This window comes from Lethenteron reissneri, chromosome 48, assembly GCF_015708825.2.
Source record: "Lethenteron reissneri isolate LAM-NWPU_2019-01 chromosome 48, ASM1570882v1, whole genome shotgun sequence".
Lineage (NCBI taxonomy): Eukaryota > Metazoa > Chordata > Hyperoartia > Petromyzontiformes > Petromyzontidae > Lethenteron > Lethenteron reissneri.
The window spans coordinates 4,466,380-4,482,852 of NC_083826.1; the positions used below are offsets into that span (position 1 = coordinate 4,466,380).

At 55.7% G+C, this 16,473-nt stretch overlaps 1 protein-coding gene across 1 annotated transcript; it reads right to left on the bottom strand.

The window, feature by feature from the left end:
• Positions 1 to 6,396: 6,396 nt before the first annotated feature.
• On the bottom strand, positions 6,397 to 15,879 carry PPP6C (protein phosphatase 6 catalytic subunit). Its single transcript, XM_061571690.1, has 7 exons — positions 15,744 to 15,879; positions 13,007 to 13,102; positions 12,555 to 12,620; positions 11,625 to 11,766; positions 10,486 to 10,565; positions 9,026 to 9,235; positions 6,397 to 8,070 (listed from the first exon to the last, which is right to left on the bottom strand). The coding sequence occupies exons 1-7, from the start codon at positions 15,816 to 15,818 to the stop codon at positions 7,822 to 7,824; spliced, it is 918 nt and encodes a 305-aa protein (XP_061427674.1). The 5' UTR covers positions 15,819 to 15,879; the 3' UTR covers positions 6,397 to 7,821.
• Positions 15,880 to 16,473: the final 594 nt, after the last annotated feature.

Sequence of the window (16,473 nt, forward strand, 5' to 3'; positions counted from 1 at the left end):
TAAAATTTCGATTTAAAGCTTTTGTGACTGCAGGGATTCATCTTCTTGGTTCTTTCGGTAAAGTCACGTAGAATGGAAATAATAAAATAATAAAAATAAAACATAATAAAATTTCGATTTAAAGCTTTTGTGACTGCAGGGATTCATCTTCTTGGTTCTTTCGGTAAAGTCACGTAGAATGGAAATAATAAAATAATAAAAATAAAACAATAAAATTTCGATTTAAAGCTTTCGTGACTGCAGGGATTCATCTTCTTGGTTCTTTCAACCCAGCTTATAGATATATGCTCCAAGCACGTGTGCTGTTTCATTCAGACGCTGTCGCCTCGACAGACCTGGTTTCACCTGAGGACGGCTACTTGCGTTGTGGCCGAAACGTCGTGAGAATTATTTTATTATTTTATTACTTCCCTTCTACGTGACTTTACCGAAAGAACCAAGAAGACGGACACGTTTATTTTCGAAGGCAAATAATCGACAACACAAATTAGGGGCCGTCCATAACACGGCGTCACAAAAAGTCAGACCCCCCACCCCTCAAATGACGTCACAAAGCTCTGCCCCAAAAACCATATTTCCATTTTGAATATAAAACATGCTTCAAATCGCTTTAAACTATTGTCATTGTAGTGCGTATTTAATGCGGCGCTGCACTCTGATGTTGTAGGAGAACACATTTATTACAAAGTTTATTTAATTAAGTAGAACGTGTTGTCTATTTATTTAAAGTTGCGCATTTGATGTGACGTCACATTTCTCACCCCCCCCCTCGTCACACATCGTGACAAATGTCTGACCCCCCTCCCCCCCCTAGGTGCGTGACGTCATTTATGGACGACCCCTTAAACACGGGCACGTCAGTTACAACTTACATTGTTCCATCAAACCCCTGTGTGGGATTGAGGACCACTGCTCTAATGGAACATCTGGCTGGGCCTGCCTACGATCCATCCTGGGTGCAAACCACGGCTGGATTGTGTGAGGAGCTCACAGATCCTTGAAAGATCTGGACGCAAAATGATTAATCTTCGTCTCTTTGTGTGAGTTAGTACGAGTGTGAGTGTGTTAGTGCGAGTGTGTGTGTGTGTGCATGTTGGCACAGTAGGGGGCACAGGTGGTGCATCAGCCGGTCATCTCGGTCATCTCAGTCAGTCGACCCGTGGCACCTGCTGGGTCTGCCCCGTGACCTCCTGCCAGCAGGCGTTCGACACTTCACGTGGCCTCAAGGTGCACGTGGCCTGGCACAAGCATGCGTCGTGGTGACGTCACCGCCACCTAGTGGCGAATGGCGGTTGTTGTTGTTGCATGTTGGCACAGTAGGGGGCACAGGTGGTGCATCAGCCAGTCATCTCGGTCATCTCAGTCAGTCGACCCGTGGCACCTGCTGGGTCTGCCCCGTGACCTCCTGCCAGCAGGCGTTCGACACTTCACGTGGCCTCAAGGTGCACGTGGCCTGGCACAAGCGTCGTGGTGACGTCACCGCCACCTAGTGGCGAATGGCGGTTGTTGTTGTTGCATGTTGGCACAGTAGGGGGCACAGGTGGTGCATCAGCCAGTCATCTCGGTCATCTCAGTCAGTCGACCCGTGGCACCTGCTGGGTCTACCCCGTGACCTCCTGCCAGCGGGCGTTCGACACTTCACGTGATAGCCTCAAGGTGCACATGGCCTGGCACAAGCGTCGTGGTGACGTCACCGCCACTTAGTGGCGAATGGCGGTTGTTGTTGGCACAGTAGGGGGCACAGGTGGTGCATCAGCCAGTCATCTCGGTCATCTCAGTCAGTCGACCCGTGGCACCTGCTGGGTCTGCCCCGTGACCTCCTGCCAGCGGGCGTTCGACACTTCACGTGATAGCCTCAAGGTGCACTTGGCCTGGCACAAGCGTCGTGGTGACGTCACCGCCACTTAGTGGCGAATGGCGGTTGTTGTTGTTGCATGTTGGCACAGTAGGGGGCACAGGTGGTGCATCAACCAGTCATCTCGGTCATCTCAGTCAGTCGACCCGTGGCACCTGCTGGGTCTGCCCCGTGACCTCCTGCCAGCGGGCGTTCGACACTTCACGTGATAGCCTCAAGGTGCACATGGCCTGGCACAAGCGTCGTGGTGACGTCACCGCCACTTAGTGGTGAATGGAGGTTGTTGTTGTGTGTGTTGGCGGTAGTGTAGCGGTTAGCGCGCTGCGCTGCGCTATGAACCCGGCGACCCGGGTTCGATTCCAGCTCACGGCCAATACCGGTGACGATTATCTGAACCGGTCCTGGGCCTCCCCAAGGTCGACTCAGCCTCAAATGAGTACCTGGTGCGGTCTTTAAACATCGCCACTGGGGAGACAAAGGCGGTCGGGCGTGGTGCTGGCCACCCACCCCCTCGTGTACCATTCTGGCCTTGAAAATTTTTGCTAACAGTACTTGCCCCTACAATCTCAGGCTCCACGGGGGATCTTTTTCTTTGCATGTGTTTGCCATCCCAGTCAACCCGTGGCACCTGGGTCTGTCCTGCCAGCGAGCCATCACACACTTCATGCGACGGGCTCAAAGTGCACCTAGCCTGGCACAATCACCGTGGTGACCAGAGGCTGTCACTCCTCTGTCGTGAGCTGGAGCTGAGCGGTATTACCAGGATCCATTTGGATCACGGAATGTCCGGTGGACTGGTTCTGGCACCAGTCATCACGAGGGGACAGTACTCCTCCACTCGTGGCAGGAAACCGTCAGACAGGGAGTGGCTCTTCTTCTGAACTAAAAAATGACAGGGGGGAGGGGAGGGGAGGGGGCGTGGGGTCTTGGTGGTGAGATACGGGAAGCCGCAAGCCGCCAGGCTACCTTGGGCTCGCCTCCCCATCAACAGGAGGCGAGGAACGGTGGTGGGGGTGGTGACTCACACCCGAACCAAAGATGAACATCGGTGGAGGGATGCAGGCGAGGCTGATGAGTCAGATGGCTTTCTAAGGACCTCCCGTCACAGGTGCTTGCTACAGGGACCCTTCGGGATAAACTCGTTCCATTGGGGCCGGAGTTATTGGAAGGCCAGGGGCCAGATCAGCTCAATAACGGTAGTAGGAGGCTGCCAGACTTCTACTGCGTGGCCCATGGGCTTGCCATCACCAGCACGCTGTTCCGGCATCGAAGATGCATCGTCACCGGTCACGCAATGCCCCGATCCTCACACACGCAGGAGACATCGCGGCGGTGACGAAGATAACCCAGCGCTGCTCCCGATGCGGTGATCTGGCTTGACTACCACCACCACCACCACCCGAATGTGACATCGTAGTAATAGTCGTCGTCGCCTCTTGAGTCGCCAGCAGCCGCAGGAACGGAAGAAACCTTCGCAACGGGGACAGACGCAGAGACCGGATCTCGCCCCCCCCACTCAGTGCGGGGTCTGTAGCATATGTTGTAATAATGGGGCCCTAACTAAACAACTAATATTTCGATTTAAAGCTTTCGTGACTGCAGGGATTCATCTTCTTGGTTCTTTCGGTAAAGTCACGTAGAAGGGAAATAATAAAATAATAAAAATAAAACATAATAAAATTCTCACGACGTTTCGGCCACAACGCAAGCAGCCGTCCTCAGGTGAAGAAGTGTCATTCAGACGCTGTCTTTCTGACAGACCTGGTCTTCACCTGAGGACGGCTGCTTGCGTTGTGGCCGAAACGTCGTGAGAATTATTTAAATGGTTTATTTTTATTATTTTATCATTTCCCTTCTACGTGACTTTACCGAAATAACCAAGAAGATAAAAAAACTAATATTAAAACAGACATTTTTTACTAAAAAGTTGTATTATTTTCATTTGCTATACAGCCAGATAATACGACAAATCGCTAACCTTACACACCCAGTCGTTCGTAAAAGTTGAAGGCGGTATAGTACTATAGTAATAGAGCAAGTACAGAATCACTGAACCGGAATTGATAGCTTCAAAGCATTTAGCGCGAGGCCCTTGAAAGTGCGGGACCCGTAGCATATGTAGCTATACTCTCAGGTTTTTTCAGTAAAGTCACGTAGGTAAAAATAAAATTAAAAGTTAATAAAATAATGGAAATAAAATGACTGCATCAAGTGCAGTAATTTTTGCTGTGACGGTCCCACCTGATGACGGAGACTTTTGTTGCCTCCGAAACGTCGTGATTTATTATTTTATTTTCATTATTACTTTTATTAACTTTTAATTGAATTTTTTACCTACGTGACTTTACCGAAAAAACCTGAGAGTATGAATCCTTGCAGTCACGAAAGCTTCAAGTCTAGAATACATACATATGTAGCTACTTGTGCTACTAGGATATAATCCGGCACTGTACCCGACTCCCTACTGTGAAAGAGCTTCATAGCTCATCGGATTCCTCCAGGATTCAACATTCCGATTCTGTGACGCACACGGAGGTGAAACACTCCACTCTCGTCCACTCCGAGACGAAAGTCTCCCCCTACAGGCAGACTGTGGGGGGGGGTCAAGTGCCGTCGGTAGCGAGCGGCGAGACCCTACGAAGGCCGGTTGCCGTGAGCCACACCACGGGATGGGTGGCCAGCATCGCGCCCGGCCGCCTTTGTCTCCCCCCCCAGTGGCAACGTTTCCTGCACATCGCACCGGGCAGGAGACATCACGGCGGCGACGACGACGACGAGACGATGCACGACGACTTCCACGTCTTCTTGGTTTTTTCGGTAGTCACGTAGAATGGAAATAATAAACAAGTATAACCCGTAAAAACTAAGTTTTTCACTGTAAATCCTTTATATGAGTGGCGGCTAGAGTCCTCTCGTCCTCTGGCTTGAGATGGCTGCCACCTATGGGTCAGATGATTGCATTGCACCATTAAGCAATTGGTAATTAAATATATTTTTGTCCTAAAAAGTGTAACATTTTGGAAAACAAATTTCACGAACATTAATTGTCACGCACGAGTCTGTGTGGAAAATGTCAGCTCGATTGGATCACGGGAAGTGGGTTAAAAAACGACCGAAAGATTTGCACGGTCCTAAGCAAGCAAGCGAACTTAATATAAAGGATTTAATAAGTATAACCCGTAAAAACAAAGTTTTTCCACTCTAAATCCTTTATATGCGTGGCGGCTAGAGTCCTCTCGTCCTCTGGCTTGAGATGGCTGCCACCTATGGGTCAGATGATTGTCTGCAGTATTAAACAATTGGTAATTAAATATTTAATTTGTTTTCCCTAAACAGTGTAAAATTTTTGAATTTTTTTTCACGAACATTAATTGTCTCGCACAACGAGTCTGTGTGCAAAATTTCAGCTCGATTGGATTACGGGAAGTGGGTTAAAAAACGACCAAAAGGTTTGCACGGTCGTAAGCAAGCAAGCAAGCACGCAAGCAAGCATGCAAGCGAACTTAATATAAAGGATTTAAAAAAGAAGACTGTCTTCTCGACAGATCTGTTCTTCTTCACCTGAGGACGGCTGCTTGCGTTGTGGCCGAAACGTCGTGAGAAATATGTAAATTTTATTATTTTATTATTTCCATTCGTGACTTTACCGAAAGAACCAAGAAGATGAATCCCTGCAGTCACGAAAGCTTTCAATCGAAAGACTCCCACGTCCTCATTGACGCCGTTCCCGTTGCTTGGCCACCTGAATGTGGAATTGTCGTGGAAGCCTCTGGCATCGAGATCGGCAGCACGTGCAACTCCCCCGGCGACAGCACCACGAGCCCGACCGTAATTTAAATATGGTCTTTATTTTCGTTTTAATTAACAAAAGGTTTAAAACATGTGCTGGGTGGGTGCGGGGGGGGACAAGAACGGGTATGCGAGTTATTGGTGACGTTATCATCGACGAGTTGTCATCAATTATGTAATCAGCAACAAGTTGTCATCATCGATGGCGTTATCGACGACCAAGTTAGCATTACCGACGAGGGGTTATCATCAATGACATTATCATCGACGAGGCGTTAGAATCATCGACGAGGAGTTATCGCAGAGTTGTTGTCATCATCGACAGGCTAACATCATCATCGATGACGACGACCGAACCCACAGATCGATCGTGGGCCAAACGCCACTTCTCAACGACCCGTGTTCCACAATCACATTTGACCCGGAAACACCGTTTATAGATTCGTATTTTCTTCCAATCTTTACCCACCACCACCACTGCCACTGCCACCGCCACCAAAAATCTCCCCAAGTTCATCCCGATTTGCGCGAACCGGCGTTACGTCAAGACTGCGCGGCGGAGGACGAATCCGTTCGGAATTCTGTGGCGATGGCTGCCCGGCCCCCCTCCCCATCATCCTCCGCCGCGTCAGGCGACGTCGTGGAGGCAAGCGGACATCACAGAGCTGCCTCCGAGATCCCTTGATTATTCCGAGCGACGCTCTGGGTGGTCCACACACACGCGCGCACACGCACGCACGCATGCACCATGCACGCACGCACACACACACACACACATACGCACGCGCACACACGCACACACATACGCACGCGCACACACACGCATGCATGCACACATACACACACGCGCGCGCGCACGCACGCGCGCACGCACGCACACACAGGCACACATACACACACGCGCACACACAGGCACACGCGCACACACAGGCACACGCGCACGTATACACACACGCACGTATACACACACGCACGCACACACACATACATGCACACACACGCACACACACACACGCGCGCACACACACACGAGTAGGGGCGGGGGGGTGCCAGAGGACCTTCCCCACCACGCCGTGGCACTGAGAGTGGTGCTCGTCACGTCACCAAGTCGCCGAACGGACAAGGTTTGAATTCTCAAGAGCTGAGATGTTTGCATTCAATCGGGCACGGAACCAAATACAACGTCAGGGGATTCCTGCGGCATCAGTGGTGACCGGGTTGAGGCCTCCCACTCGCACGAGACTTGATAACCCTGTGAAGTTACAGCCCAGTTGATGCAAGTCTACGAGTCTGTGTGTGTATCTCCACTTATGTGGGTCTCTATGTGAGCCTCTGTGCGAGTCTACGGGTCTCTGTGCGAGTCTACAGGTCTCTGTGCGAGTCTACGGGTCTCTGTGCGAGTCTACGGGTCTCTGTGCGAGTCTACGGGTCTCTGTGCCAGTCTACGGTTCTCTGTGCGAGTCTACGGGTCTCTGTGCGAGTCTACGGTCTCTGTGCGAGTCTACGGGTCTCTGTGCGAGTCTGCGGGTCTCTGTGCGAGTCTACGGGTCTGTGTGAGTCTACGGGTCCTCTGTGCGAGTCTGTGGGTCTCTGTGCGAGTCTACGGGTCTCTGTGCGAGTCTATGGGTCTGTGTGAGTCTACGGGTCCTCTGTGCGAGTCTGTGGGTCTCTGTGCGAGTCTACGGGTCTCTGTGCGAGTCTACGGGTCTCTGGTGTTGGTGTGGTGTTGAGCAGGGTGATGGTGTGGTGCTGATGATCTGGTGTTGGTGTGGTATTGAGCAGGGTGGTGGTGTGGTGCTGATGATCGGGTGTTGGTGTGGTGTTGAGCAGGGTGGTGGTGTGGTGCTGATGGTGCGGTGTTGAGCAGGCTGGCATTAAATAGTGGGGGCAGCGTGGAAGAGATAGTGAGGCGTGGAATCGAGAGTGGTGTGCCTGGTGTGGCGAGGCTTGGTGTGGTCTGACTTGGTGTGGTACAACTTAAACACGGTGTGACATTGTGGTGGTTGTGGCCAGGCTAGCACCGCCAGCTTCATCATCACCACATCAACACCACCACCACCAACATCACCCTCCACCACCACCAACAAAACCACCACCATCGCCATCAATATCACGCTCCGCCACCACCACCGCCGCCGCCGCCGCCGCCACCGCCGCCACCACCACCGCGCGATCGATCACAGGAAGTACGGCGTGGTGGTGCGGGGCGGGATGACGCGCTCCGAGTCCGGCACGGCGCGAAACAGCCGCGGCTCCCGCGTGCTGGCGTCCGGGAACACCATGATGGAGGCGATGTTGCCGCAGCGGTAGCAGTAGTTGGGCGCCGACCAAACGGTGACGAGCTTCTCGTCGAACATGAACTTGTAGCCCTCGTGCACCAGCTGGTGGGCACGGCAGATGAGCTTCAGGTTGTTGATGTGAACGAACTGCGGGCGGGTGGGGGCAAGGGTGGGCGGTTGGGTGGGGGTGTGGGTGGGTGGGTGCGTGGGTGGGCGCGTGGGTGGGTGGGGGCATGCGTTGGTGGCGGCATGCGCGGGTGGGGGCATGAGTGGGTGGGGGCGTGGGTGGGGGCATGCGTGGGTGGGGGCATGCGTGGGTGGGGGCGTGAGTGGGTGGGTGGGCGTGTGCGTGGGTGGGAGCGTGCGTGGGTGGGGGTGTGGGTGGGTGGGTGCGTGGGTGGGGGCGTGGGTGGGTGGGCACGTGCGTGCGTTGGCACGCAGATGGGTTGTGGGTGGGTTGTTGGTGGGTTGTGGGTGGGTTGTTGGTGGGTTGTGGGTGGGTGGGTTGGAGCAGACACAAAGACAAAGGTCACCCACCCGTGTCGCATTTACCAAGAGTGCTGCGACAAGTGCTGTTAGCGAGCGCGGCAAACAAGGGGTAGGGTTCCATACTCTTTGGTTCTTTCGGTAAAGTCACGTAGGTAGAAAATAAATATTTTGTATGGATCCCTGCAGTCACGAAAACTTCAAATCAAGGAGTAGGGTGGCTGGCACCACGCCCGGCCGCCTTTGCTTTCCTAGGACCGATTCAGATCATCGTTACTGGTGTTGGCCGTGAGCGGGAATCAAACTCGGGTCGGCGGGTTCGTAGCGTGGCGCTCGCTACTCGCTACACTACGTCTCTGTGACAGCGAGGAGTGGATCGCGTACGGCAGAGCGAGGTCGGGTAGATTCCCTTTTACAGCGAGTCGCCCGCTCCACGTCCACACACTCCCCTCCCTCGACCTCGACTCACCTCCTCCTCTTACCCCTACCTCCCCTCCTCCCTACTCCTTGACTCCCCTCCTCCTCCTTGACTCACCTCCTCCTACCCCCTCTACCTGCTCCTAACTCCCCCCTCCTCAACTCACCACCTCCTCCTCCCCCCCCTTCCTCGACTCACCTCGTTGGTGACCTTTGCCCCGAACAACCAGCCGGCGCCACGGGGGCTGATGGCCCACGTGTCCACGTCCTCGGGGTCGGACCACACGAGGTCGCAGAAGGCGCCCTTGTGCGGGATCTCGATGTTGCGCTCGATGGTGCGGATCTGGTCCAGGGTCTTGATGTCGGGCGAGAGGCCCCCGTGCACGCACAGCACCTGCTCGTCGATGAGCTGCGGGCGGCGCAGCGCGCACAGAGGCAAAGGTTCACCACCACCACCCACCGCCACCCTTCACCACCACCACCACCCTTCACCACCACCACCACCCGCCGACAACCGTCACCACCACCACCACCACCACTCGCAAACCGTCACCACCACTCGCCGCCACCCTTCACCACCACCACCACCACCACCCTTCACCACCACCACCCTTCACCACCACCACCACCACCCTCACCACCACCACCCTTCACCACCACCACCACCCACCGCCACACTTTACCACAGCCACCACCACCCACCGCCACCACCCGCCGCCAACCGTCACCACCACCACCACCACTCGCCGCCAACCGTCACCACCACCAGAACCACTCGCTGCCAACCGTCACCACCACCACCACCACCACTCGCCGCCAACCGTCACAACCACCACCACCACCCACCGCCAACCGTCACCACCACCACCAGCCGCCACCCTTCACCGCCGCCGCCGCCGGCGCCGCAGGGGCAGCTTCTGACAACGGACTGGTCGGTGGATGAGTGGGTGGGTAGGCGAGTGGGTGGGTAGGTGAATGGGTCGGTCGATGTGTGGGTCGGTAGGCGAGTGGGTGGGTAGGCGAGTGGGTGGGTCGGTAGGCGAGTGGGTGGGTAGGTGAGTGGGTGGGTGAATGGGTGGGTAGGTGCGTGGGTCTGTACTTGAGTGGGTGGGTCGGTAGGCGAGTGGGTGGGTAGATGAGTGGGTGGGTGAATGGGTGGGTAGGTGCGTGGTTCAGTAGGCGAGAGAGTGGGTAGGTGAGTGGGTTGGTAGGTGCGTGGGTAGGTGAGTGGCTGAGTGGGTAGTTGAGTAGGTGAGTGGATGGGTAGGTGGGTGAGTGGGTCGGTAGGTGAGTGGGTGGGTAGGTGGGTGGGTGGGTGAGTGGGTGGGTGGGTGAGTGGGTGGGTGGGTAAGTGAGTGGGTCGGTAGGTGAGTGGGTGAGTGGGTAGGTGGGTGAGTAGGTGGGTGAGTAGGCGAGTGGGTGGGTGGATAGGTGAGTGGGTCGGTAGATGAGTAGGTGAGTGGGTGGGCGAGTGGGTGGGTAGGTGAATGAGTGGGTGAGTGGGTGGGTAGGTGAGTGGGCGAGTGGGTGGGCGAGTGGGTGGGTAGGTGAGTGGGTGGGTAGGTGAGTGGGCGAGTGGGTGGGCGAGTGGGTGGGTAGGTGAGTGGGTGAGTGGGTGAGTGGGTAGGTGAATGAGTGGGTGGGTAGCGGGGCACTCACCGCGGCCACGGTGAGCATGTCGAACACCTTGGTGCAGTAGCGCCACGCGTTGGCGTTGCCGTACTTGGTGAGACACTCGTCTGCGTGGAGACATGGGGATCACGCACAGACAAAGGTTCCCCGTGTAGCCTACTCAGGCTGCTGGGGCAAGTGCCGTTAGCGAGGAGAAGGCTGACGTGGCGCACGAGGTGGGGGGGGGGGGGGGTGTGGCCGGCACCACGTGCATGCCGATGTTTACACAAAGATCCCCCGCGTAGCCTCGCAAAGACTGTGGGGGCAAGTGCTGTTAGCGAGCAGTAGCACCTATTAAGGTCGGCACGGATATTTAAACCGGTCCTGGTGGCCCTCCCCCTAGCGGCCTAGGTAGACTGTGTGTTAGTGGGGGGCTGTGTGTTTGTGTTAGTGGGGGGCAATGTGTGTGTTGGTGGGGGGCTGTGTGTGTGTGTTAGTGGGGTGCTGTGTGTGTGTTAGTAGGGGGCCGTGTGTGTGTGTTGGTGGGGGGATCGTGTGTGCGTTAGTGGGGAGCCGTGTGTGTGTGTGTTAGTAGGGGGACGTGTGTGTGTTAGTGGGGCGCTGTGTGTGTGTTAGTGGGGCGCTGTCTGCGTGTTAGTGGGGCGCTGTGTGTGTGTCAGTGGGGCGCTGTGTGTGTGTTAGTGGGGCGCTATGTGTGTGTGTCAGTGGGGCGCTGTGTGTGTGTTAGTGGGGCGCTGCGTGTGTGTGTGTCAGTGGGGCGCTGTGTGTGTGTTAGTGGGGCGCCGCTCGTGTGTGTGTTAGTGGGGCGCTGTGTGTGTGTTAGTGGGGCGCTGTGTGTGTGTTGGTGGGGCGCTGTCTGTGTGTCAGTGGGGCGCTGCGTGTGTGTGTTAGTGGGGCGCTGTGTGTGTGTGTTAGTGGGGAGCGTGTGTGTGTCAGTGGGGCGCTGTGTGTGTGTGTCAGTGGGGCGCTGTGTGTGTGTGTCAGTGGGGCACTGTGTGTGTGTGTTAGTGGGGCGCTGTGTGTGTGTTAGTAGGGGGAGCGTGTGTGTGTTAGTGGGGCGCTGCGTGTGTTAGTGGGGCGCTGCGTGTGTGTGTTAGTGGGGAGCCATGTGTGTGTGTGTGTGTCAGTGGGGCGCTGCGTGTGTGAGTGTGTGCGGCTACACTGACCGTAGAAGCCGTAGACCTGTGTGATCTGCCTGGACTCGTGGTTCCCACGCAGCAGGGTGATGCGGTCGGGCCAGCGCGCCTTGAGCGCCAGCAGGAACGTGAACGTCTCCAGACTGTAGTAGCCTCGGTCCACAAAGTCTCCCTGCAAGGCACAAGGACAAAGATCCCCCGTGTAGCCTTCACAGACTGTAGGGGCAAGTGCTGTTAGCGAGCGCCTATGAAGGCCGGCACGGCACACGAGGGGGTGGGTGGCCAACACCGCGCCCGGCGATGTTTGCACATCGCACCGGGTACTCATTTGATGCCGAGTCGACCTAGGGGAGGCCCAGGACCGGTTCAGATAATCGTCAGCGGTGTTGGCCGTGAGCGGGAATCCAACTCGGGTCGCAGGCTTCGTAGCGCAGCGCGCTAACCGCGACACTACCGCTCCCCAGCAGATACACACACACACGCGCGCGCAAACGCGGATATACATGCAAATACGTACGCAGGTACACACAGTAGACAAAGATCTACCCCCCTCCCCCCCCAGTATAGCCTTAACAGACTGTTGGAGCAAAGTGCTGCAAGGGAGCTCCAGACACACGAGTCAAGACATATACACGGTCAAAATGCTGCGTGGCAGGCGTGGGTTTTGAAGGCTTTGCGCGACCAATATCATCCATAATACAGACTTTTCTGGGTTCGATCGCAGAAATATTTACGCAATCTAACCCCAAAAAAACGTGTATTCTCGACGTTGATTTGCGGGACTGTTGTCCGTCCGCCCTGGCCGTTTCCTTACGACGGAAAACAATCCCGGCGAGCTCCGTGGGCCGAGTCCGTGAGTCCCGGCTGTGGGTGCTGCCCCAGGCGAGGTGGGGGCTGGGGGGAGGTGGGAGCGGGGGGGTCTGGGCTGGCTGCCCCCCCCCCTCCCCGCGATTGACTCACCATGAAGATGTAGTTGGTGTCGGGAACCTCACCCCCTGTCCGGAACAGCTCCTTCAGGTCGTAGAACTACACACGGGGAGGGGAGAGGGGACGCGCACACACAAAGATCCCCCAGACAGCCTCAGCAGACTTTCGGGGCAAGTGCTGTTCGCTATTAGTGCCTATGAAGAGACCGGCACGGCCAACGCAACACCCGGCCGCCTTTGTCTCCCTGGTGGCGATGCTCACACATCACACCAGGTACTCATTTGAGGCTGAGTCGACCTAGGAGAGACCCAGGACCGGTTCAGAAAATCGTCACCGGTGTTGGCCGTGAGCGGGAATCGAACTCGGATCGCCGGGTTCGTAGCGCGGCGCGCTAACCGCTACACCACCGCTCCCCCCACCAACACAGTCACACACACAGCGCGCGGGATCGATGTGGTGTGACGTGTGTCGTGACGTGCAGGCACCTGTCCATGGATGTCCCCGCACACCGTGACGGGAGTTGACACGGGCTGCACGTTGGACTCCTCCAGCAAGAGGTCGCACACATAGTCGCAGAGGCGCTGCGACACACACACACACAGCGTCACACACACACACAGCGTCACACACACACACAGCGTCACACACACACACAGCGTCACACACACACATAGCGTCACACACACACACAGCGTCACACACACACACAGCGTCACACAGCGTCACACACACACACAGCGTCACACACACACAGCGTCACACACACACACAGCGTCACAGACACACACAGCGTCACACACACAACAAAGGCAAAGTTCCCCGTATAGCCTTAACAGACTGTTTGGGCAATTGCTGTTAGCGAGTACCTATGAAGGCCGGCACGGCACACGACGGGGTGGGTGCGGCCAGCACCACACCCGGCCGCCTTTGTCTCCCCAGTGGCGATGTTTACACACCGCACCAGGTTCTCATTTGAGGTCGGCCCCGGATCGGTTGAGATAATCCGTCACGGGTGGTGGTGTTGGCCGTGAGCAGGAATCGAACTCGGGTGGCTGGGTTCGTACCGCCCTACCTACCGTACCCTACCAGGTCTACCTACCGCACCCTACCAGGTCTACCTACCAAACCTTACCAGGTCTACCTACCTGACCCACCAGGTCTACCGACCAATCCCTACCAGGTCTACCTACCGTACCCTACCAGGTCTACCTACCGTACCCTACCAGGTCTACCTACCGTACCCTACCAGGTCTACCTACCGAACCCTACCAGGTCTACCTACCGAACTCTACCAGGTCTACCTACCGAACCCTACCAGGTCTACCTACCACACCCTACCAGGTCTACCTACCAAACCCTACTAGGTCTACCTACCGCACCCTACCAGGTCTACCTACCAAACCTTACCAGGTCTACCTACCGTACCCTACCAGGTCTACCTACCGAACCCTACCAGGTCTACCTACCGAACTCTACCAGGTCCACCTACCGAACCCTACTAGGTCTACCTACCGAACCCTACCAGGTCCACCTACCGAACTCTACCAGGTCCACCTACCGAACTCTACCAGGTCTACCTACCGAACCCTACCAGGTCTACCTACCAAACTCTACCAGGTTTACCTACCAAACTCTACCAGGTTTACCTACCAAACTCTACCAGGTTTACCTACCGAACCCTACCAGGTCTATCTACCGAACCCTACCAGGTCTACCTACCGAACCCTACCAGGTCTACCTACCGCACCCTACCAGGTCTTACTACCGAACCCTACCAGGTCTACCTACCGCACCCTACCAGGTCTACCTACCGCACCCTACCAGGTCTACCTACCGAACCCTACCAGGTCTACCTACCGAACCCTACCAGGTCTACCTACCGAACCCTACCAGGTCTACCTACCGAACCCTACCAGGTCTACCTACCGCACCCTACCAGGTCTACCTACCGAACCCTACCAGGTCTACCTACCGAACCCTACCAGGTCTACCTACTGAACCCTACCAGGTCTACCTACCGAACCCTACCAGGTCTACCTACCGCACCCTACCAGGTCTACCTACCGAACCCTACCAGGTCTACCTACCGAACCCTACCAGGTCTACCTACCGAACCCTACCAGGTCTACCTACCGAACCCTACCAGGTCTACCTACCGCACCCTACCAGGTCTACCTACCGAACCCTACCAGGTCTACCTACCGCACCCTACCAGGTCTACCTACCGAAGCCTACCAGGTCTACCTACCGAACCCTACCGGGTATACCTACCGAACTCTACCAGGTCTACCTACCGAACTCTACCAGGTCCACCTACCGAACCCTACCAGGTCTACCTACCGAGCCCTACCAGGTCTACCTACCGAACCCTACCAGGTCTACCTACCGAACCCTACCAGGTCTACCTACCGAACCCTACCAGGTCTACCTACCGAACCCTACCAGGTCTACCTACCGAACCCTACCAGGTCTACCTACCGAACTCTACCAGGTCTACCTACCGCACCCTACCGGCCGCCTTTATCTCCCCCAGTGACTACAGTATATTTATCTCTCACACGTAAAGACAAAGACCCCCCGTGTAGCCTCCAAAAGTATGTCGGGGCAAGTGCTGTTAGCGAGTAGCAGCACCTATGAAGGCCGGCACTGTGGCACACGTAGAGGGGGGGGGCAGCACCACGCCCGGCCGCCTTTGTCTCCCCCCCCCCACACAGTGGCGATGTTTACACACCGCGTACTCATTTGAGGCCGAGTCGACCTAGGGGAGGCCCAGGTCCGCCTCAAGATAATCGTCACTCGAGCTCGGCTCGCCGCGCTCCCAACTCCCACACACAAAGACAAAGGTCCCCCGTGTAGCCTGTGGCGGACTGTCGGGGCAAGTGCTGTTAGCGAGTAGCAGCAGCACCTATGACGGCTACCGGCACTGTGGCACACGAGGGGGTGGGTGGTCAGCAACCACGCCCGGCCGCCTTTGTCTCCCCAACGCGGCGAATGTTTACACACCGCAACCGCGTACTCATTTGAGGCCGAGTCAACCTAGAGGAGAGGGGGTCACCCGTGTTGGCCGTGAGCGGGAATCGAACTCGACTCGCGCTAACCACTATCCCACCGCTCCCCACAACACACAGAGAGACACACACAGAGAGAGGACACGGAGACCCTCACTCGCGTCTCTTTGCCCGCTCCGCGTGTTCTCTCCGTGTCCCACCCGCCGCCTCTCACCTTGAGGTCGTTCTCGGGCAGGTACTTGCACTGCCTGGCGATGTCGATGTACTTGTCCAGGTCCAGAGGCGCCATCTTCACTCCTTCTCCTCCTCCTACTACGACTCCTACTACAGGCCGCGGCTGCCGGGTTGCATTCCCTAGTACGGATAAGAGTAGGGGGTTTATATTCCACAGTGCGGATAGGAGTGGCGGTTTATATTACGTAGTGCGGATAGGAGTAGGAGGTTATATTACCTAGTGCGGATGGGAGCAACGGTTGGATTCCATAATGCACATAGGACTATGGGGTGTAATTCCCTAATGTGGATAAGAGGGGATTATATTCCCCAGTGCGGATAGGAGTGGGGAGTTTATATTGCCTAATGCGGATAGGAGTGCGGGGTTTATATTCCATAATGCGGATAGGAGTAGCGGTTTATTTTTGCAAGTGCGGATAGGAGTGAGGGTTTATATTACGTAATGCGGATAGGAGAGGGAGGTTATATTACCTAGTGTGGATGGGAGCAATGGTTGGATTCCATAATGCACATAGGACTATGGGGTGTAATTCCCTAATGTGGATAAGAGGGGATTATATTCCCCAGTGCGGATAGGAGTGTGGAGTTTATATTGCCTAATGCGGATAGGAGTGCGGGGTTTATATTCCATAGTGCGGATAGGAGTGACGGTTTATTTTTGCCAGTGCGGATAGGAGAAGGGGGTTATATTACGTAGTGCGGATAGGAGT

Excerpts from the sequence above, each read along its gene's own strand:
- PPP6C (XM_061571690.1), bottom strand. The coding sequence starts at position 15,818 with ATGGCGCCTCTGGACCTGGACAAGTACATCGACATCGCCAGGCAGTGC. Across the intron at positions 12,621-13,006 it reads GCGGGGACATCCATGGACAG|TTCTACGACCTGAAGGAGCT; the intron begins GTGCCTGCACGT and ends CCCCGTGTGTAG. Across the intron at positions 11,767-12,554 it reads ACACCAACTACATCTTCATG|GGAGACTTTGTGGACCGAGG; the intron begins GTGAGTCAATCG and ends TGTGCCTTGCAG.